General features: G+C 44.4%; 1 protein-coding gene across 3 annotated transcripts in view; it reads left to right on the plus strand.

Moving 5' to 3' along the window:
* The first annotated feature begins 429 nt into the window (after positions 1-429).
* Positions 430-21,519, plus strand: part of znf574 (zinc finger protein 574) — a 29,742-nt gene continuing 8,652 nt past the window's right edge. Inside the window, exons 1-5 of one of the 3 annotated variants that reach the window (XM_017684624.2) lie at positions 430-534; positions 7,186-7,347; positions 15,488-15,770; positions 17,121-18,248; positions 18,455-18,929. In XM_017684624.2, the coding sequence (XP_017540113.1) occupies positions 7,189-7,347; positions 15,488-15,770; positions 17,121-18,248; positions 18,455-18,929 (2,045 nt within the window). In that variant the 5' untranslated portion in view covers positions 430-534; positions 7,186-7,188. Of the gene's footprint in view, positions 535-635; positions 847-4,741; positions 5,540-7,185; positions 7,348-15,487; positions 15,771-17,120; positions 18,249-18,454; positions 18,930-21,519 lie in introns of those variants that run through there. The other 2 variants (XM_017684626.2, XM_017684625.2) reach the window with 2 other exon arrangements.

The raw sequence follows: 21,519 nt of genomic DNA on the forward strand, positions 1-21,519 counted from the left end.
ACACTTAACTTGTGGTCTCAATATATTAATGCGCGTCCATGCCGTATTACAAAATAATCGCCATGTCACCTCAGGACAGCGGTGCTCAGTCCCTGGTCCTGGAGATCCACCACACCTGGATCTCATAGTTCAGCTTTCCTTCTGAAAGCTTTCCTGGCATGGATCAGGTGTGCTAAATCGGGGTTGGAGCTGAACTCGGGCAGGGCGGTAGATCTTCAGGACCCTGAGCACCCCTGCCTTAGTGGGCTCGGCAGCGAAGGAAGTTTTTTCCCACTGTTTTTGAGTCGATTCATTTTCCCACTGAATCGGAGAGTCGTCTGCTTGGACCCTCGTTCGGTTTATGGAGACGGAGGACCGCTGGAAAGAATCGGTTCGCTGGGCTGAATCGAGCAGGGATGACGCAGAGCGTAACTTCTCTCCGCTGAGCGCGATTCTATTGGCGGAGCCGAGCGGGGCGCTGCGGGCCAATCAGGCTTCAGTTTGCTCCAACGCTCCTAATAACATTTGAGGCAGAAAGGAGAAAGGTAGCGCCCGGTGAGTTGTTCTGGGGTTCTGTGCGGACGCTTCTGGGGGGTTAACGCGGTTGTTCGGGAGTTGCGGGGCTGTTTCGGGGTCTCTCGGCTGGAGGGGGGAGACATCGACCGTTTGCTCCGAGGAGGCGCCATTACTTCACCACCGAAGAAGCGCGCGCTGCTCCTTCTTCGACGCTTTTGCCGCCTCTTGGCCTCGAAGGATTTACAGCGACTCGGCGGCGTCGCTCCTCCGCCGACGATAATCCGTCAGTAGGCGCGGTGTCGGACAGATGTGGGTCCGACCGTCCGGTTTCACCTCCCCGTTCGAGAGAAAGTGAGCCAGGCTGTGAGAGCTAGCCGGTTAGCAGTCGCGTTAGCTGTGTTGCTAACGCTCGCGAGCTCTGCCGTCCGGCGTCCAGCGCTGCAGGCGGTCCGTGGCCTCCTGACCGGACCGGCCGCCCAGCCCAGCTCAGCTCAGCAGCTCCTCACACCTCTAACCACTCGGCTTGCCAGTCACAGAACCCCTGAACCGACGTGGTGATTATTTTTAATAAGGCGTGGCCACAAATTAACATATCGAGGCCACGAGTTACCACTTTGAGCTCTTGAGTTAGGAGAAACCCGACTAATGGCTTCATTATGTTGATTTGTGGCCACACCTTTAAAAAAACAAGTCACCATGGTCACCTGAGGGGGCGGTGGTGTCTGGTGAGGCCGCAGGTTTACGGTCCAGCAAAGGGTCAGCTCTCTGAAGACTGACCACTTTAATGACCAGTTGATTCAGCAAGGAGAACCAAACGCGTTCTGCGTGATTGGACCGAAAACAGGCACCCCTTGCGCGTGAGACTGGACATCCCTGCCTTAGGGGCTCCGTAGTTTGTTGCTTTCGCAATCGTCGACGCGTTTAATGACCGTTAATGACCAGTCTGTTGGCTGCAGAGCCCCCCGAGGTGACATGGTGGTTATTATAATATGGTGTGGCCACAAGTTAATGTATCGGCCACAGGTTACTCTGTTGAGGCCATGAGTTGTTATGTCGAGCTCTTGAGTTAGGAGCAACTTAACTAGTGGCATCATTATATTAACTTAAATAAATACGCAGTCGCCACGGTCACCGTTCGGCGGTGGTGTCCAATTTGATGACCAGTTGATTCAGCAAGGAGAGCCAAATGTGTTCCGTATAATTGGACTGAAAACAGGCAGCCTTGCCGGCCCTCTGAAGATACAACTGGACACTCCTGCAGCTTCGGGGGCTCTGCAGTTTGTTGCTTTCACAGTCATTGACGTTTACCCATGTTTAATGACCGTTAATGACCAGTCTGTTTGCTACAGAGCCCCCGAGGTGACGTGGGGAATTTTAAATCAGGCTTGGCCACAAATTATGATAGATTTCTTGAGTTATGAGGAGCCAAACTAGTGGCCTGATTATGATAATTTGCCTTCTATAAAATAATCACCGTGTCACTCGACGATGATGGCCAGTCTTATCCGCTAAGGTCTGGTGTGGCTGCACGTTTTCATTCCAGCAAAGCTGGAGCTCCCAGGATCGGCTCTTTGAAGACTGACCAGTTTGATGACCAATTGATTAAGCGAGTAGTAATAATAATAATAATAAAATACAGGCAGCCGTACCGGCCCTTTGCACGTATAACCGGACACGCTTGCGGCCTTGGGGGCTCTGTGAAAGCTACAACCTACAATCATTGACGTTACCCGTTTTCGATGACCGTTAGTGACCAGTCTGTTTGCTACAAAGCCCCTGAGGTAACATGGAGGATGTTTTTTAATCAGGCGAGGGCGGGAATTACAATACTGAGGCCAAGAGTTACGACAAATTTCAATATTGTAATTCATGGCCACGCCTTATTGACAGATAATCACCACGTCAGCTTAGGGGCACCGTAGTCCGTTGCTTTCACGTTAAATTGACGAAAATAAGAGAGCGCCGCGTTCAGCTCATGAGACGGTTGGCTGTTAGGGTGGGCTTCACTTACACCTCCACCCTTCTGTCTCAGGCCAGCATAATGTGGTACTGCTCAGAGTGGAAGTTGGTCAGTCTGGGCCAGGCGTGTCAAACTAAAGCACCAGAAGGGCCGTATTAATAAATCATTTTTATTATGCCATGACCCCCAACTGACCTTGCTTTTTCAAAACATGCCGGATAATTTGAAATAAAAGCAAATTGTTTTATATAATGATATATTTTATATAATGATATAGTTTTATATAATAATATAGCTACATGAGCTACAGATGGGGTCAGAGGGTACGTTATGCTGCAGTGCAGGCTGGGGACTGTAGTGCAGCTCAGGGTAAAACGAGCTTAACTTCATAGAAAATGAAAATAATCTCGCGGGTCTCGTGTTTGACGCATGGGGTCTAGACAGAAGCAGCTATTACAGGGTTATTTGTGGTGACCGGTGGACTCCTCCTCTGTCCGTATGTACGCATACAGTACTGTGCGAAAGGCAGAGGCACCCAAGCACATGTTTTGTTTAGTTCAGCTCTGAGTGTTCTTTATGTAATATGGACACCCCCGTGCAAAAAAATGGGCCAAGCCAAAAATATTCATTTAATATAACATAATAATGTAATAGTCTTAACAGCAAATCATTACTCACCGTATACTGCGCAGTTGTTTTTCCATTTCTGTTAAATATACAGTAACTGCATTGACGTGCAGGTTTGTTCATCCTTTACTGTGGCAGCGATTGTTTACTTCTTTTATCTCGGACATTTCTGTGTCCAAAAGTATCCAGACAGGCCTTTTATTGGGCTTCTATAAAGTGCGCTCACTGCTGACACTGGTGTTCACTTGAACGCATAAAGCCATAGAAAAGCACAGAATGGGAGGCTCACGTGAGCCAAAGGTCACCATGCCCAGTACCAAGAGGGGTTTAAAGCCCCCTAGCACTGGGCTGTGGAGCACTTTCTGGAGTCATGGCGCTCCGCCTGGTACGTTTGGGATGAGCTGGAGATCCAGAACTGACCATCCAGCATCAGTACCTGACCTCACTAATGCTCTTGTGAATGCTGAATACAATCAAATCCTCACAGCAACGTTGTAACATCTAGTGTAAAGCTTTCTTAGAAATGAGAGGCTGTTACTACAGCACTGGAGGACAAAGAAGTATACAGTATATTTCCAAAAGTCTTCACTCACCCATCCGAATCACTGAATTCAGGTGTTCCAATCACTTCCATGGCCACAGGTGTATAAAGCCGAGCCCCTAGGCCTGCAGACTGCTTCTACAGACATTAGTGAAAGAATGGGTCGCTCTCAGGAGCTCAGTGAATTCCAGCGTGGTACCGTGATCGGACGCCACCTGTGCAGCAAGTCCAGTCGTGAAATTTCCTCACTACTAAATATTCCACAGTCCACTGTCAGTGGGATTATAACAAAGTGGAAGAGATTGGGAACGATGACAGAGCGGGGTCAGCGGATGCTGAGGGGCATAGTGCGCTGAGGTCACCGACTTTCTGCAGAGTCAATCACTACAGACCTCTAAACTTCATGTGGCCTTCAGATCAGGTCAAGAACAAAGTAGAGAGCTTCATGGAATGGGTTTCCATGGCTGAGCAGCTGCATCCAAGCCTTACATCACCAAGCGCAATGCAAAGCGTGGAATGCAGTGGACTCTAGAGCAGTGGAGACGTGTTCTCTGGAGTGACCAATCACGCTTCTCCGTCTGGCAATCCGATGGACGAGTCTGGGTTTGGCGGTTGCCAGGAGACGGTACTTGTCTGACTGCATTGTGCCGAGTGTAAAGTTTGGTGGAGGGGGGATCATGGCGTGGGGTTGTTTTTCAGGAGTTGGGCTCGGTCCATTAGTTCCAGTGAAAGTAACTCTTAAAGCTTCAGCACCAAGAGATTTTGGACAGTTTCACGCTCCCAACTTTGTGGGAACAGTTTGGGGAGTTTGGCCCCTTCCTGTTCCAACATGACTGCACACCAGTGCACAAAGCAGGTCCATAAAGACACGGATGAGCCAGTTTGGTGTGGAAGAACTTGACTGGCCTGCACAGAGTCCTGACCTCAACCCCATAGAACACCTTTGGGATGAATTAGAGCAGAGACTGTGAGCCAGGCCTTCTCGACCAACATCAGTGTCTGACCTCACAAAAGTGTTTCTGCAAGAACGGTCAAAAATTCCCATAAACACTCCTAACCCTTGTGGAAAGCCTTCCCAGAAGAGCTGAAGCTGTTATAGCTGCAAAGGGTGGGCCGACATCATATTAAACCCTATGGATTAAGAATGGGATCTCACTCAAGTTCATATGCGTGTGAAGCCAGACGAGCGAAGACTTTTGGCGATGTAGTGTATTGTGTATGTAGTGTTGTTGGCTCTCAGCTCTACGGCGCATATTATAAGGTCTTTTTTTTGTAAGGCTACTTAAAGCTGTGAGTGAAGTCATGAAAAATACCTGCCATACATGCATATACATTGTTTTTCTCTGATCAGACAGCCCTATAATTTAATCCTACGTAAATAATGTATATTTAGTTAATTGTGTGGCATTGTTGTCTAGGTCAGGGGTCGGAAGCCTCGATGTTAAGAGTCATTTTGTCGCTTATCAAAAAAAAGCAAACCACCGTGGGAGCCGTAACATTTTGGGTTTATTTCGTTGGTAATGTTTTACCAGAGTGGGTGTAAATATGACCACGTGTACTAATGTATTAGCATAGACTGAGATATAATAGAGGACAATCCAGACTTACTTTGCTCCGCTTTAAACTTTAGCCCAGCTGTAGCTGATTTTCTCACATCTCTGGCAGGAAACTTTCTCGTAAACTCTTTCGACTTTTTCCGAGGCTGAAGTCACTGCTTGTTCGCCAGCTTCTTGTTGAAATTGTCCCGTTCCATCTTAAATTTTGCCTGAGGCACCAGAATGTTAACTGCTGCACCGTTTAAGGTGGAACGGGACAATTTGAACAAAAAGCTCGCTTCAGCTTTGTGACGTTTTAGACAAGTTTCTAGTTGCAGATTAAATTCATCAGGAGACCAGCTGGAGTGCTCATAAATACATGTAAGTCCATCCATCTCAAAAATGATCAGTGTTCATCTTAAATCTCTCTCTTTGCCGTTTTGTTAGCTACTAGCTAGACGAGATCGTTGGTGCATGGTGACCCGCAGTCTGCGCGCTGATCTTCAGAGTTAAAGGGTGAATTAGAAGTGGTGATAGGAACCAGATGTCTGAAGAGTTTAATGCCTCTGAAAGCTTCCTCAGAGAACGTTATTAACATGAAATGGTTATCAATATGCTGCCTGATGCCGGACGTTGTTTTACAGTTGTTTTGAAATAAAGCTTTGCCACACGCAGGGAGTTGCTAGGCGACGTAGGACTCGCTTATTTTTTCTATTTTACCATCAATAGTCCATATAAAAACTCAGAAGACACGAGCTGGTTCACTGGTGGTTTTGGATAGTAAATCTTATATTATTTGTCTGTATTTGGTCTATATTTGTGTTATAATCATGGACCCCTGGTTCCTGTCACCACCAGAGTGTTTCAGTCAAACTGAAATTAGTCTGTCTGAAACCGAAAACAGTCAAACTGAAATCAGACCAGAGTCTCAGACCAGACAGGCCTGGTTTTTCATGCTAAAAAGGCGGTTTAATTACAGAAATATTGGATATAGATCTATTGTGAATCTGGAATTAAAGTTATCATTGTATGTTATTGAGAACCTTTACATTGTGCTTTTTAAAGGGCCCACATCCTACGTTTATTTTAAATAATACATTGTTTTTTTATGCCTTTACATATTTGTATGATATTTTTCCCATGAAGTCCACTTATGACAATTGTGTGACCCAAAAACATCATTTTTACCCAAACGATTTCCAGCCTTTATTCCTTAGAATTGAACAGGCTATTTTTGTTACTGTTGTTAATGTCCAAAAAAACACAAAAAAACAAGTATCTCTATTTTTGTCCATTTTTATTTTTCTACACCATTTGAACAGAACAGCTGCCCTTCACACCGTGTGCAAATTACGGGATGATTGAACCAATAGAAATGCTCCAAAATCACTTGGAATAATTTCTCTTTAAATAAACTAACATTGAAAGTTAAGACCATAAATTTAGCATTTTGGAGGTACTTGTTTTTCTTTGGGCAGCAACGATGTAAATAATCTCTGCTCTGATTGGCCGCCTCATATCGTGAAAAGCACATTCAAAAAGCAGCCTAGGATGAAACACTCCTTACAGCTTCAGTGGGTGGAGCTAAGCTGCTGTGGGCCGAATAGGCGAATGCATGTAAATTCGTCCGTAAAAGTTTTTGTCACGTCACAGAAGCAGCTTAGTTTCTGAGCTTTCTATTGATTGGAGAATAAACAGTGTTTAGTGTTTACCTACTACATTTTATTTAATGTCACGAATTTGTATATTCAAATATATGCATAACAGCACATTTGACGCTTATGTTCCATAAATTCTGAAGTGTGCATACATGGATTTTATTTTTTTCGGACAGTTTTAGCTGTAATTGATTTTTATAAACATAAATAAACATAAATAATAAAAAATAAAGTAAGTTAACGGTCAAAGCCTTAGTTGTCCACTAACAGTCCAGTAGTTTAATCAGAGAGCGTGGCCCTGGTCAAGATGCCCCTCCCATATTATTTGTGCTATTATTTTCTTCTCTGACCGCGTTTCCTTTCTTGCAGAAGATGGAGAGCTCCTCGGTGTATATGTGTTTTCCCTGTTACCGGGAGTTCCCCACGCTGGAGGAAGTTCTGACCCATCAACTGACCTGCACTGCCGAGAGCACAGAGCCCCTGCCGGCTGGGACCCCCATGGAGGCAGCTGTCGCTGCTGGTCTCCAAGAGGTGAGCTCACACACACAGATCACAAGTGACACAGGCCACTTTTTCACAAAACAAGACCTTCTTGATGGCCAAAAAAAGCCCGAAGCCGAGTCTGGCCAGTGGGAGAGGTGAGGATTGTTGAGAGGTGTTTGGGTGGGGTGAAGTTTGTTGTTTTAAAACTGCTGTAGTTCTTTAATGTCCTGGGAAATAATAATAGCAGTAAAATAGTTATGCCAACACCTGTATCTGATTGCATTCCCAATTGGAAATTGCAAAAAAAAAAATTGCAACATGCAGTAATATGAAATATCAGCCCAAGCCAAGTACGGTCACCAACGCTGAATATATAGCAGAGATGGCAGAAGAGGAAGACACCAAGACACTAATACACTAATATGACATACCTGCAGCGGGGGAGTGGCAGTAAAATCGCTGTGTCAGTGAAATATCTCCGAGACGGGAAGCTGTATCTCGGCTCCCAAGTGCGCAACATAGCGCGAAAGCCCTGGTTCTCAACGACTGAGAACTGGCGTGCAGACTGCAGGTCACATGACGCCCAGTCTCGCTGAGCTTGTAGCTGCGAAAAGGCAGAGATTTAAGAGGAACATCTGGAGACGAATGGACTTATTCGTGTTTTTAAGCAGTGCAGTTGGTTTCCTGATACGTAAAACCTGCAACGAGAGACTGTCAAACACATAAAAGTTGCGAAGCTTCTCTTTCCGTTCCACCTTAAATGGTGCCGCATTTACATTCTGGCGCCTCAGGCAGAATTTAAGGTGGAACGGAAAAATTTGAACAAGAAGCTGGCAAATGAGGAGCAACTCGTTGAACGCTGAGAAACAAACTGTTCTACTTTTACAAGCGGTGGAAATGAGCCTCTTCGCAGGGTGGCAGGCTACACTCTATTTGATGGGCTGAGGAGCTCGGTCCATTCAGGAGGAGCTTGGAGTAGATCCGCTGCTCCTCCGCATTGAGAGGAGATAGCTGAGGTGGTTCGGGCATCTGATTCGGATGCCACCTGAACGCCTCCCGATGGGGGTGTAGCAGGCACAGCCTACCGGGATAAGACCCCGGGGTCGTCCTAGGACCCGCTGGAGGGATTACATCTCCAAGTTGGCCTGGGAGCGGCTTGGGGTCCCCGGGAATGCGTTGGAGGAAGTTGCAGGGGAGTCTGGGATTCTCTGCTCTCCCAACTGCCACCACGACCCTGTCTGGATTAAGCGGTTAATGATGATGATGATGTTCTACTTTTGAAGAAAAGTTCTCTGGCAGATATGGAAGAAACGCAGCTACAGCTAAAGCGTAAAGCAGAGCAAAGTGAGTCCCCGTTTTGGTTCATATATATTTTTTTGCCTATACTTGGACATCAGCGCATACTGACTTGACGAGGTGGCTTGATTTTTGTTGAAAAGACAAAAAGGCTCTTCTTAACATTTGGGTTGTGACTCCTGATCTAACCTGGCTTTAATGCAGAGCCGCTCGGATTTCACGCACATACAGTTGTGTTTCTGTTATTCGCTGCCACAGACTGTCCGGGTGCCGCACTTCCACACTTCCTAGTTCTGCCTTTTGGGTCCCGTCAACATTGTTCGAATTTTTTATTTTTTTCTCAAAAATCGATTGTTGACATTTGTGAATCGATTCAGAATCGTTCACGTCTGCATTGCGATGCATCTAAGAATCGATTCTTCCCCCCCACCCCTACTGTATTATAATATAATTGTATGCGTGTCATCTAACTGTAAAACTTGTGAAACCTGTACCAAGAAAGCTGAGAAACAGATTCAAATATATGTTCATAAACGATCATAGAGGCAAAGGACAGTGGGTGAGGGTGGTTAGTTTTGAAGAGGAAAGTCGGAGTGGTAGAGGAAGAGTGTTTTATAATTTACTGTCCATGGTGCTAAAAGATCTGCTCCCAGAAGTGGACAGTGTGGAGGTAGGGACCATCAAGAGACCACTGTCATAATAGCAGTACAGAAGAAGTACAGAAGAAAGAGAGATGGTCATTCCCAGAAGTCCAAGTCCAGAAGTTCATGATTGAACATTCCATAGTCATAACATTGCTGACACTTTGCCAAATGTTTCGGTAACGACTGTTTGGGTCGTGACAGTTTTAGCTCGTTTGGGGCAGAACTCGGAAACACTACCCTGTAGCTTTGAACAGCTGAGCACATAAAATCTCAATGTCATTCATTCCAAAGCAAAAACGTTTGCTATGTTTTAGAAAATGTTACGGTAGTGAGAGACTTTTACTTCAAAACAATGGGATCTAACTGCTCACCATGTGGCCATGAGGGACAGGGATGCAGTCTCACTGCCTGCTCTGAAATGCAGGGGTATGGCTAAAATAAGGCCTATGGACTAAAGCTGTGTTTATGTAGTGACGTGAGAAAAAGGGGCCGGATTTTCTTTATAAAAGTTTTTTTATTATTAAAAATAAATAAATAAATAGAATTTTTCCCAAGTGTAAATTCTGGGGTTGGAGTTAGACACCTCTTAATAGAAAGTATAAATGATTATTTAGTTTATATTTAGTTTATTACTATCTTAATCAATGTCCTGGGTCCAAGCAGATCATAACAGTCCCTATTCACGTCACTGTGGGAGCGTAGTTTGAACTAATTTGTTAGAATTGTCTCTATAAAGGGGCAGTTGGCAGCCTAAGGCTGTGCTGGTCATCTTTTTGCTCTACAGGCCTGATTGCGCTTGTTCTAAAGCCTGCATTTTGTGATCTGGCCACACGGTGGCGCTGGATCCTTTTCGTGCAGTGACTGCAGAAACATGTTTAAGCATCTTTGAAAGGTCCTTTCTTCACTGAACAAAACGCATTTCCCTGCCGTGAGGGCGTTTGTACAGCTGCTCCATGTAAAGCGGGCGGCTTCTTCCACAGCCACGCAGTCAAGTGACGGTGTTGCTGATCTCAAGGCAAGAACGGTTTTGTTTTCAGGACTTTGTTAATTGTGTAAAATTGCCTGTGCCGTTCGTCATTTGCTTTTTATTAAAGAAAAGGCTTTTCCCCATTATTCTTTCTTTACTTTCCTGCAGTTTACATGTAAATTATACTGTATTTTGCACTTCTGGTTTGACGCTAACTGCATTTCATTGGCCAAATCAGCAGTCCTACCTTCACTTGCTATTGGGTGTCCGGGTAATGCAGTCCTGTGCAAACATTTGGGCGCAGACTAACTGTTTATTTGCTGAATTTAACAAATTGTAATAAGTAAAATATTAAATAAAAGGCACATTTTTGTTCTTGTTTAAATTTTTTATATTAAAAAGACCAGAGGTGCATACAACTGTTAGCCCAAGTGCCTGATATCAGTAATAGTGTATGAAAGGACAATTCTGCTAATTAATCCCCCAGATTACAGCCTTCGTCTGCTGCTCTGATGTTAAAAGGACAGGCGGGATGTCCAGCAGTGTTTCCCTGGAAAGTTCTCACCCATTGTTAGCCTGACCCTCATCCTCTCCTTCCCTGGCGTCTGACTGCTCTCATTTGAACTCCGTTGCTGCAGTTCCGCATAGCGTTAGGCAGCGTTATTACCTGAGGTAATTACAGACGATACCAATGAAAGCCTCTATTTAATTGAATCAGATTTTCTCTCCAAATGGTACTTGAACGCACAGCTGTAATTATCTGAAATAGGCTCGAAAATGGAAGCGTGGCTTTTAAGGCGAAAAGATTTTTGAATTGGGAATTGAAATGTAAGTAAGACAGTAATTCAGGGCTCTGCGTAGTTCCTAATTCGCCTCTTCACTATAGTGGAAAAAAAAAAAATGACACGCTTGAGAATTGCCCTTTGTGTCCTGACGTTGATACACTCGCTACAAAGCCATGATTGGTCATCTGAATGACCAATCCGCACATTTATCTACTTAGTCGCTGATCAGATTGACGTTCGCTTCATTCTTAACAGTATCAACTACTTTATGTACAGTAACACCCTTAACAGTCTGGTTTGACATCTTACACACTTCATCAGAGTGGTACAGTGATAAAATTAAAATTATAAATCTAAACTTTTTTTCAGGTTATCTGCCTTAAAATTTAATCACTACTGTTGAAAATTTTTTCTAGTTTGATTAGAACATTTTTTATGTAACTACTGCAGTCGTCTACAGTTCTGTTCATCATTCTGGGCACGTGTAACATTTCATTTTTATTTACAGCTTCCTGCTAATGGTTTGAAAGCTGTCCTACAGGACCAGCAGATTAGAATCATTTCATGCATTTATTTGCAACCAGATTGATGAAAATGATATTTATAATATATTTATATCAGAGCAGTATTTTTATTATTTCAGACTTGGGTAGTTGTCAACTTCTAGTTTTTTAAAACTCCCAGTCTTATCAGTATCTGACAAACTTTTCAACTAAACAAGTTGGAGTCTGTTAAACTGTCAGATATGGAGACGAATGTGTTAAAGTGTCATATGTTGTCTGAGCGAAGCTGGCCATAAATCTCAAGACATTTTTCAAGTCTAAAAAAGTTTTTAAGTGTTTTAGATAAAAGATAAATAAAGATTTTAGCCAAAAAGCATGAGAATGACATGGAATGGAAAAAAATCAAATGGACACAGGTCATCAACCAGAGTAGAACTGGGTCAAATTTAATCAGATTCATTAATACATTTGACCAGGGGTGCCCAAACTTTTTGTCTTCTGGGGGGGACCTTGGTGTGATGTTTGTGATCACACCAAGAAGACAAAAACAGTATAGAATACAGAAGTATTTCTGTAATTTTTTATATATTTCAATTTTATGCACGTTTGTTAAATGCTATATTTTGCTACTAAAATACTTTAAAAATACCATTTTAAAAAGGGAATAATTGAATACTTTTTATAATACACATATTTTTAATAATATATTTGTGTATCTAATATATGTGTATCTATACACACACAAATCAACACTATAGTAAATAGGGGTGTAAAAGATTCTGAAACCGTGACCGAAACATACAGCTGTCCACAGTCTCGTATCACAGTTACAGATGTAACCATGGTACCCCTTCAACCCCAACCTGCCGTCACCACTGCTGGTGCAACCTGTTGAGCTCTCAAGCTAGTTTTTGAAAACAATCCCTCCCCTGCATTTAGCCCTCCTCCCAAAGTCACTCCCCCAAAACACAAGAACACGTACAGCCTCACTTTAATGCAGAAATTGGTCGTGTACACTCAAACAGGTTATATACAAGATAAACATAGCTAGCTGGCTTGCACCATGTTAGCATTGAGCTAATGCATAATGGAGCTACATAAGTAGCTTAGCTATGTTGGCTACATAAAAATTAACAAATTCTCCCATATGCGACACAAACCAGATAGTTACCAGTCCAACAGAAAAATAGCAACCTTGGTGTCACTTTTCAGGCCTTTCAGCTCCCTCAGGCTTAGTCACTGTTGGAAAGCCACACCAGTTGCCACTCTGGTTTGACCTCCTGATTTATCCAACTTTTTTTTTGTTCAAAGCCTTTTCTACTTCTGTCTTTGCTTTCTTTTCTTTTTTTTTCTTTTTTTTGCAGTGCAAGCTGTTGTAGGTACCTGTGTAACTTTCTCAGTCTTGTGAACCTAGTTTGCAACCCTTTAGAGGTGTGTGTGTGTGTATAAAAGTCCTCAGTTGCATGTGTATGGAGTCATTTGCGAACCTAGTCCAGGTTAAATGATTGAACAGGGTTTTTACAGTCCTGTAGCTTCCACACATGATGATTTTTTTTTTTGCTATTGGGGTGTAAAGAGTATTTAAAGAAATATAACAAAAAATGTTTCTTAAATAAATCAACTACTTCACCTTTAAATCAGCCGGTATTATCAATCATCAGAGTTTTCAGTTCTTTATCATCAGAGTCAGTGATGATTTTTCACATCAGCTCGGTCCTGTTTGAACCCCGGTTTCTCTAGTCATCATGTTGTGCCCCGATCTAAACAGCCCTTCATCAGGAGCTCTTTATGAACGCTTAGACGTATTTTAAATGCTGGCACAACACGCGCAGCTGGCAGATGGTTTTGGCCTTGTCAGATAAAGGGGACGTTGCGGGCCATTCTGGCGGATTACTGTAATACAGCCTCCTCCCGCTGAGGCCTTCTCAGAGACGCCAGAGTTCCAGCGCTATTGAATGCGACATGAGAGAAAGGCGAGAGTTTGTTTATGCTCCGTGAGAGACGTGATCACAAAGCGAAGCAGCGTGCGACGGGGAACTGCCTTTTGAGGGTTGCGTCTTTGCCGCAGCTGTGAGCGCGGTAAACCAAAAAAAAGGTAATTGAGATTTGCTTTTAGAATGTGTTGAAAATAAAGTGAGCAGCACGTTTCCAGCATGAAGAAATCATTTCCGACACACAAAGGAGAGATTCTTACCCCAGAGTGTTTTAGGCAGGATTCTAGTAGTCCTTTAAAGAGATTTGCCTTCATTTAAGATGATTTTATTTATTGAAAACACTGTTAAGAGTTGGAAAACAACTATGAGTTGGGTAAAGATTACAACGTGTAACTTTTAAAGGCATCTAAAAATAATTCGTACTTGTTTCTAATGTTTAAAATCAAATTGAGTACATGATATTGGAGAAGCCTAGGGCAGGTTTTAATAGAACATTATTATCTATATTAGGCTTGATCCTTTGTTAAGACTGCGTTATATATACCACTGTCATAGAGGTGACAGGAATAATGTCATAATAATGCGTGTATAAGATTCTCAGCATCTACAAAAGTCAGATTTGGGCCATGTACATCAAATTAAGGAATAGAGGCCATCTAATTTTGTTACAACAAAAGTGTTGTATCCAAAATAACGGCAAGATCTTTAACCTGTACAGATGGATTAACTCTAGCATTGTCAACAGACAGGGTAATATGGTGAGCTAACAACACGGGCCAATCAGAATTGCTTTAGTTTCAGAGAACTTTAAGGAACCTACTCTGCATCCACAAGTTAATATCCTGGACCTGGTTCAAAGGTGATGGATTATCAAGCATATGCAAATATGTGTGTTGTCAGCATATCAATGATAGCTCAAGCTATGCTGACAGATAATGTAACCAAGAGGGAGCACATAAAAACAAAATAAAAGTGGTCCAAGTATTGACCCCTGTGGAACACCATATGTCAGGGTTTCCCAATTACAGTGCTGGTCACCCCATGCTCTGTGCTTTCTCTACACCTGATTGAGTGCCAATTAGGCATTTGTTAACCAGTTGATGAGTTGAATCAGGTGTGCGCAATGAGGAAAAGCATGTAAATGGACTTGGGTCACAAGGACTGGGATTGGGAACCGCTGGAATAGGTGACGGTAGTTGAGGCTGACTGCATCCCATTAGCTCTTACAAATTGCTGTCAGTGACTCATAAAAGACTGAGTCAAATGCAGCTGTGAGGTCCAGCAGGACAAGAATGCTGGTTACATAAGAAAAGGCAGAAAAACACATTATTCACAACTGACCACAGTAACGTACATTGATTGCAAGGTAATAAAAGACCTTCACAGTGTCTGTGGCAGTTAATCTAGCTGCCGTCCAGCAAAACACGGTTAAACTAGCTGAATTCTGACACCAGAATTTTCTCCTCAATGTAGCCATTTCCAATTCCACCCACTAGTTAGGACTCCCCAGATCACGCGATACAACCAAATCACACGATACTACCAGCGCTAGGAGGGCAAAGGCTAGTACAGGCTTCCTCCAGGACCTGTAAAGCGCCACCGCATCTTTTCAAACTGCCACTAACGCAACATCACTGGACGGCCGAACACGCTTGAAGAAAAGAGCCAACCGCCAGGTCTGTTACGTCAACTAACAGACGCCTGACTAACATTGCGTTGAGTGATTGGGGAGATAGGGGGACGCCATCCTTCCCTCCCGGAGAGGGAGAGAAAGGTCAGTTGTGCTCTCTTGGACTCCCAACCACAGATGGCCACTCACAATCTCCTGATGATAGGGCCAGTGCTTAGACAGTTGCGCCACTCAGGAGCCAAGAAAATTTATCAAAAAATAAAAAGATGACACAAATGTCGAAACATGAATATCCAGTATTGCACTGATGCTTTCAACACATTATTTGTATTAAGGCACATGGATCATGACTGGGGCCAGAAACCTGAATCCTAAATGTCCCTGCGCCGTTAACTTTCCCCTCCGTATGTTTTCTGTCTCCTCTCTCAGTCAGTGGCCGTTTCTGAAATGGTGGAAGGCGTCGTAGAGGAAGATGAAACGGTTGTTTCCAGTGCTGATATTCCACGGGTTCTTTATCAGTGTGCTGACTGCGAACTGCTCTTTGATGCGCTCTCGCTGTGGCAGCAGCACCGCAAGATGGGCTGCTGTCAGGAGACGGGACCCGGGCCTGGAGAAGAGCAAGCAGAGGCTACAGAGTCAATGCTAGAACCTCTTGAGCAGTCAGAAAGTGAGAACACTGATCATAGAGAACAAGAGGAAGCGGAGGGAGGAGGTAAGTACATGAGTGGGAAATACGAACTGCGGTTTACATCACAGTGTTTTCCGCCATCCAGTTCACATTCCAGTGACAACATGCCTCAAAAAATTGGCACGGGCTTCCATAATTGCACACTTCCATAAGCTAAGAACAGTTCAACGAGTTTGCATTAGAGTCCCTGTAATTACTGAATAATAGGCCTTGGTATGTAATAAGCCTGGGATTTTAAGGGGTTAACTTGGCCTCATCTGCGTCGACTCACCATCTGATTATTCAAACAGAACTTTTGCAAAGTTTGCAAAACTTTTGCAAACCTTTTTTCAAGAAGTTTGAGCGTAATGTAAATAATGTGTTTGTTAATTGCTTTGTCTGGCTATAAATTTGGAGTAGTGCCTTTCTTTTTGTTCTTGTTAGCCATGTAGCCTTTAGCACGCTAACTAGCCAGCTAGCAGAAGAAAGTGTTGTATCAGCAGTCACGTAAAACGGAATAATTTGACATTATTTTCAAGTTTAAAAAGTGAAATGTGTCAGGTTGCAGTAACTTTTTGGGAAGTTCTGCTGCCAAAGTGAACACTGGTGTTCGCTCGATCTGACACCCTTCACTTGAGCTAATTAAGCAATGGGACAGCCCTTAATGTGGCGCTGGAGATTCCCCCAAGACCAAGTGGTGGACGGTTTGTCAAAACTGGTATTGAAACAGCAGGGTTGTTTAAATTCGGAAGCAGTGTAGAAAAAGTATAAAACCAGTTTGATTTTGGACAAATATATAAAATGAATTTGATCTCCAGGTCCTGTGCAATTTCAGCAGTCATTAAAGTAGGAAGTTGTAAAAACATAATGGATAGATAGATTAGTTATGTGAACAGAGTCGGCGGTGATTCTAAAAGGAGTTAGCTGTAGAACATTCAGAATGACATGGTAATAATATAATTATAATCTGACATCCAGAATGCTTCACATTTAAAAAGTGGTAACCATATCTTAAATATTGTAAATGGGTCATTACAGTATGACTATTACAGTATGTAATAACTTTTAGAAATAGCGATTACATCTAAAAATACATCAGATAAGTTATTATTGTGTAGAAAGTAACAAAATGTTAATATGAGATCCCAAACCTTTGAACAGTAGAGTTTATTTAAATCAAAGGCAATAAATCATGCAGTGTTTGTAATCTAAACAAGACACAGTTTGCAATCGAAAAGCTTCACATTCTTTTCAAATGCAAACTGTCACAAGTGCTCTGGTAGCTTCTTCTTGTTCTTGATGGTGTTGATCTGATACGATGAGCTTTATATCTTTTTATATGTATAAAATCATGATTCCTAGTTTTTGTACATTTTATGTCTCCTCTACCTCTAGGTGAACATCAAGAGACCATGGAGACTTCAGTTCAAGGGAATGAGGCGCTAATGGAGAGAAATCCAGAAGAAGCTGTGGAGGCAGATGCTTCTCAGCATCCTGTTGCTCAAAGTGGAATTGAGCACCCTGAACCTGAGGCCCCCCCAGCTGCCGAATCTGTGGAGGAACAGAGCCCCCCAGTAAGACGGAGAGGCCAAAAAAAGGCTAAGCCTCCCTCCAGCCTGCTCTGTGTGGAGTGTGGCCAGTGTTTCAGCTTGGTCTCTGAGCTGGTTGCCCACCGCAAGACGGCACATGGGCTGAAGGATGCAATCCACCGCTGCACAGTGTGTGGAGAAGGCTTCATCAACACTACACTTTACCTCTACCACCGCAAACAGCACCGCACCCAAGTGGAGGAGGAACAGATGGAGCCCCCTCCACCCGTGCCTCAGCTCAACACGGCCCTGCTGGAGGCGCCTGGAGAGGGTCTGCTGCTGCTTGCCACTGCAGGTGAAGGCCAGAGCCTGCTGGAGATCACAAGCCTGGAGCAGACCATTTCTGAGGCAGTTCCTGTTGCTCATGTGGAGGTGGAGCTGGACCCTGAGAGAGCGAGAGGAGATGAGGGCCATCAAAGTGCCCAGGAACCTGAAGAAACTGTGGAAGAATGCAGAGGAGAAATGGAAATTGATGGGATTGTGAACATGGAGATGGAAGAGGCAACAGAAGAAGAAGAAGAGGAGGAGGACGAAGATGGCAAAAATGTGGAGGAAGTAGTTGAAGAGAACCAAGTGAACCTGGAGGCAAATGATGCACATGAAGCGCACAATGATGCAAATGATGTGGCACCACCTTTCACCACAAGTTCTGGAGGTCAGAGTTTCCTTTGTAGTCAATGTGGGTCGTCATTCAAGGGCAAGTACGAGTTTGTGCAGCACCGCAGTACTGAACATGGCCTGATTGAGGCCGTCCACACTTGCACTGAATGTGGTGAAGAGTTTATGAGCACCACTCAGTTCCTGTACCATCGTAGGGAACACCGTAGGAACTTTCCCGAAGGACTACCATTATCTCCTGGGGCCAGACACGGACTCGGTCAAATCTTTACATCTCCGGCCAAACAAAGGGACATCATACTACTTAGACGGTCAGGTCAGTCCCTTCTTACACATACAGCACATGCTTGTGTTGTAACACCAGTCAGTAGGAGTTTCAAAACTCCAAAATCTCTTTAATATTTTAATAGATCATTACAAAATGCATACATGTTCAACATATTGGGCACTCCTGATATATAAAATCATGTTTGTAAGCTACTACTAGCCTTGATTAACTCTCCAATTTCTCTTTCCCATTAGAATCTGGGCATGCCCAAAGCTCGGCTGAAGCCTCCAGCCCATTGCCAGATACAAACATTGAGGCACCGGCCAAACTGAGCCGTGATTGGTCCCGCACTCCGCTGCCACACGAGTGCCCACACTGCGGACGTGGCTTCACTCGCCGCTGCCTGCTCCGCGAGCATGTCTTCCTCCACACTGGCGAGAAGCTCTTCAATTGCCACATCTGCAAGAAGAGCTTCCCTTCGCCAGCCAGCCTACTGCGGCACAGCATGACCCACGGAGCCTCCCGTGCCTTCTCCTGCCCCATCTGTGCCAAGGGCTTCTTCCAGCCCACCTCGCTCAAGCGCCACATGCTCACTCACGAGGAGGCCGATGGCGACAAGAGGATCAGGGTGCGGGGGAGAGGGAAACGCTCCCTTGGCGATGGCCGTCTGCATGCCTGCCCCGACTGCCCAGCCAGCTTCAAGCTGGACTCACAGCTGCAGACCCACAGGTGTGTGTTCCACAGGGTGGAATGTTTTTGTATAAGACACTTAATAGAATAGCCCTGCAAAAAACAGGTTTGTGGTCTGAAGTTTACTTCTTTAGCTTTTCACTGGAGCCACAAGGCTAATGTAAATGTCAAGTAATGGAAACTTACTAATAGTAATAGTAATAATAGTATCTCCAGTGCAAAAATAAAAAAGGAGCACCGAACATCATCATCATTATTGTACACATAGCCCAGAGAATCCGCGGCAACCCTGTCCCCCGCAACTTCCTCCAGCTCATTCTGGGGGATCCCAAGCCGCTCCCAGGCCAGCTTGGAGGTATAATCCCTTCAGCGGGTCCTAGAACGACCCCGGGGTCTTGTCCCAGTAGACCGTGCCTAGTAAATCCCCACCAGGAGCCATCCAGAGGGCATCCTGATCAGATGCCCGAACCACATTTAAGCTGTTCCTAAAACAGTAGCAGTAAAGTACACTATATTGCCAAAAGTATTCACTCACCCATCCGAATCATTGAATTCAGGTGTTCCAATCACTTCCATGGCCACAGGTGTATAATGCAGAGCCCCTAGGCCTGCAGACTGCTTCTACAGGCATTAGTGAAAGAATGGGTCGCTCTCAGGAGCTCAGTGAATTCCAGCGTGGTACCGTGATTGGATGCCACCTGGGCAACAAGTCCAGTCGTGAAATTTCCTTGCTACTAAATATTCCGCAGTCATCTGTCAGTGGTATTATAACAAAGTGGAAGCAATTGGGAACGACAGCAACTCAGCCACGAAGTGGTCGGCCACGTAAAATGACAGAGCGGGGTCAGCGGATGCTGAGGGGCATAGTGCACAGAGGTCACCGACTTTCTGCAGAGTCAATCACTACAGACCTCCAAACTTCATGTGGCCTTCAGATCAGGTCAAGAACAAAGTAGAGAGATTCATGGAATGGGTTTCCATGGCCAAGCAGCTGCATCCAAGCCTTACATCACCAAGCGCAATGCAAAGCGTCGAGTGCAGTGGTGTAAAGTGCCGCCACTGGACTCTAGAGCAGTGGAGACGTGTTTTACATTATTTGACAGACGTTCTTATCCAGAGCAACTTACAGTTTGATTATTTCTCACAGGAAGGCAAAGGTTGTGTCAGGAGTCTTGCCCAAGGACTCTTATTGGTATAGTGTAGGGTGTTTACCCAGGCGGGGATTGAACCCCAGTCGACAGAAGGCAGAGGTGTTACCCACTACACAATACCAGCGTCTTCTCTGGAGTGATGAATCACGCTTCTCCGTCTGGCAATCTGATGGACGAGTCTGGGTTTAGCGATTACCAGGAGAACGGTACTTGTCTGACTGCGCTGTGCCAAGTGTAAAGTTTGGTGTAGGGTTATGTTTCAGGAGTTGGGCTCGGCCCCTTAGTTCCAGTGAGAGGAGGAATTCTTAAAGCTTCAGCACCATGAGATTTTAGACAATTTCCTGCTCCCAACTTTGTGGGAACAGTTTGGGGAGTTTGGCCCCTTCCTGTTCCAACTTGACCGCGCACCAGTGCACAAAGCAGGTCCATAAAGACATGGATGAGCCAGTTTGGTGTGGAAGAACTTGCCTGGCCTGCACAGAGTCCTGACCTCAACCCCATAGAACACCTTTGGGATGAATTAGAGCGGAGACTGTGAGCCAGGCCTTCTCGTCCAACATCAGTGTCTGACCTCACAAATGCGCTTCTGGAAGAACGGTCAAAAATTCCCCTAAACACACTCCTAACCCTTGTGGAAAGCCTTCCCAGAAGAGCTGAAGCTGTTACAGCTGCAAAGGGTGGGCCGACATCATATTAAACCCTATGGATTAAGAATGGGACGTCGCTCAACTTCATATGCATGTGAAGCCAGACGAGCGAAGACTTTTGGAAATATAGTGTATGTCTAGCTCTTTGTCTGGTTTAGATCTACATTAAGGATATAGTAGTGAATTATAAAGTATAACATCTCCTGAATGAGGCTGCCAGTATTTCCTCTTTGGTACAGTGTTTTCAATCTTCTAATGCATCAAACCATTTCCCAACCACCTCTAGTCCAGATATGACAGCTGCTTTGACTTAGACCTAATACAGCAGAGTGACTGATGAAGAGTGATAACATGAGCTTGACCCGCAGACAAAGCAGAAGGCGTGAGCAGGAAGCGAACAAAGCTTTGCCCTTGACCGGCCTCATTACAAGACATGACCTCATCAAGCTGCGCCACTGAGATATTAATCAGGCCAGCCTCCAGAGGTCCCGTTTCAGGTTCTGGAGCTGGAAAAGAAAGGAGTTTAAAACCCAGGATGGACTCCAGTTGGTTAACCCAGGTTCAGAGTTTACGGCTGCTGAGCCGTGATTGGGAAAGAGGCCGTGTGCCCAGAGTGCTAAAGACCTCTAGTGTTTAAAAAAAAAAAAAAACCTTCTTTTTACTTTTTTATACCATCTGTTCTCACCAGTACAACAAGGCTGCTTGAATATTGGTACCATAAGTAGGGGTCAGAAGTAACTGATTCCCATGTTCATGGACAGTTAGTGTCCAAAGATAATAGAGGAGTTTAAGCACCATTAGAGAAGGTACCAGATCAATCAATGGATTAAA

Source organism: Pygocentrus nattereri, chromosome 3 (assembly GCF_015220715.1).
Source record: "Pygocentrus nattereri isolate fPygNat1 chromosome 3, fPygNat1.pri, whole genome shotgun sequence".
NCBI classification, from domain to species: Eukaryota; Metazoa; Chordata; class Actinopteri; order Characiformes; family Serrasalmidae; genus Pygocentrus; species Pygocentrus nattereri.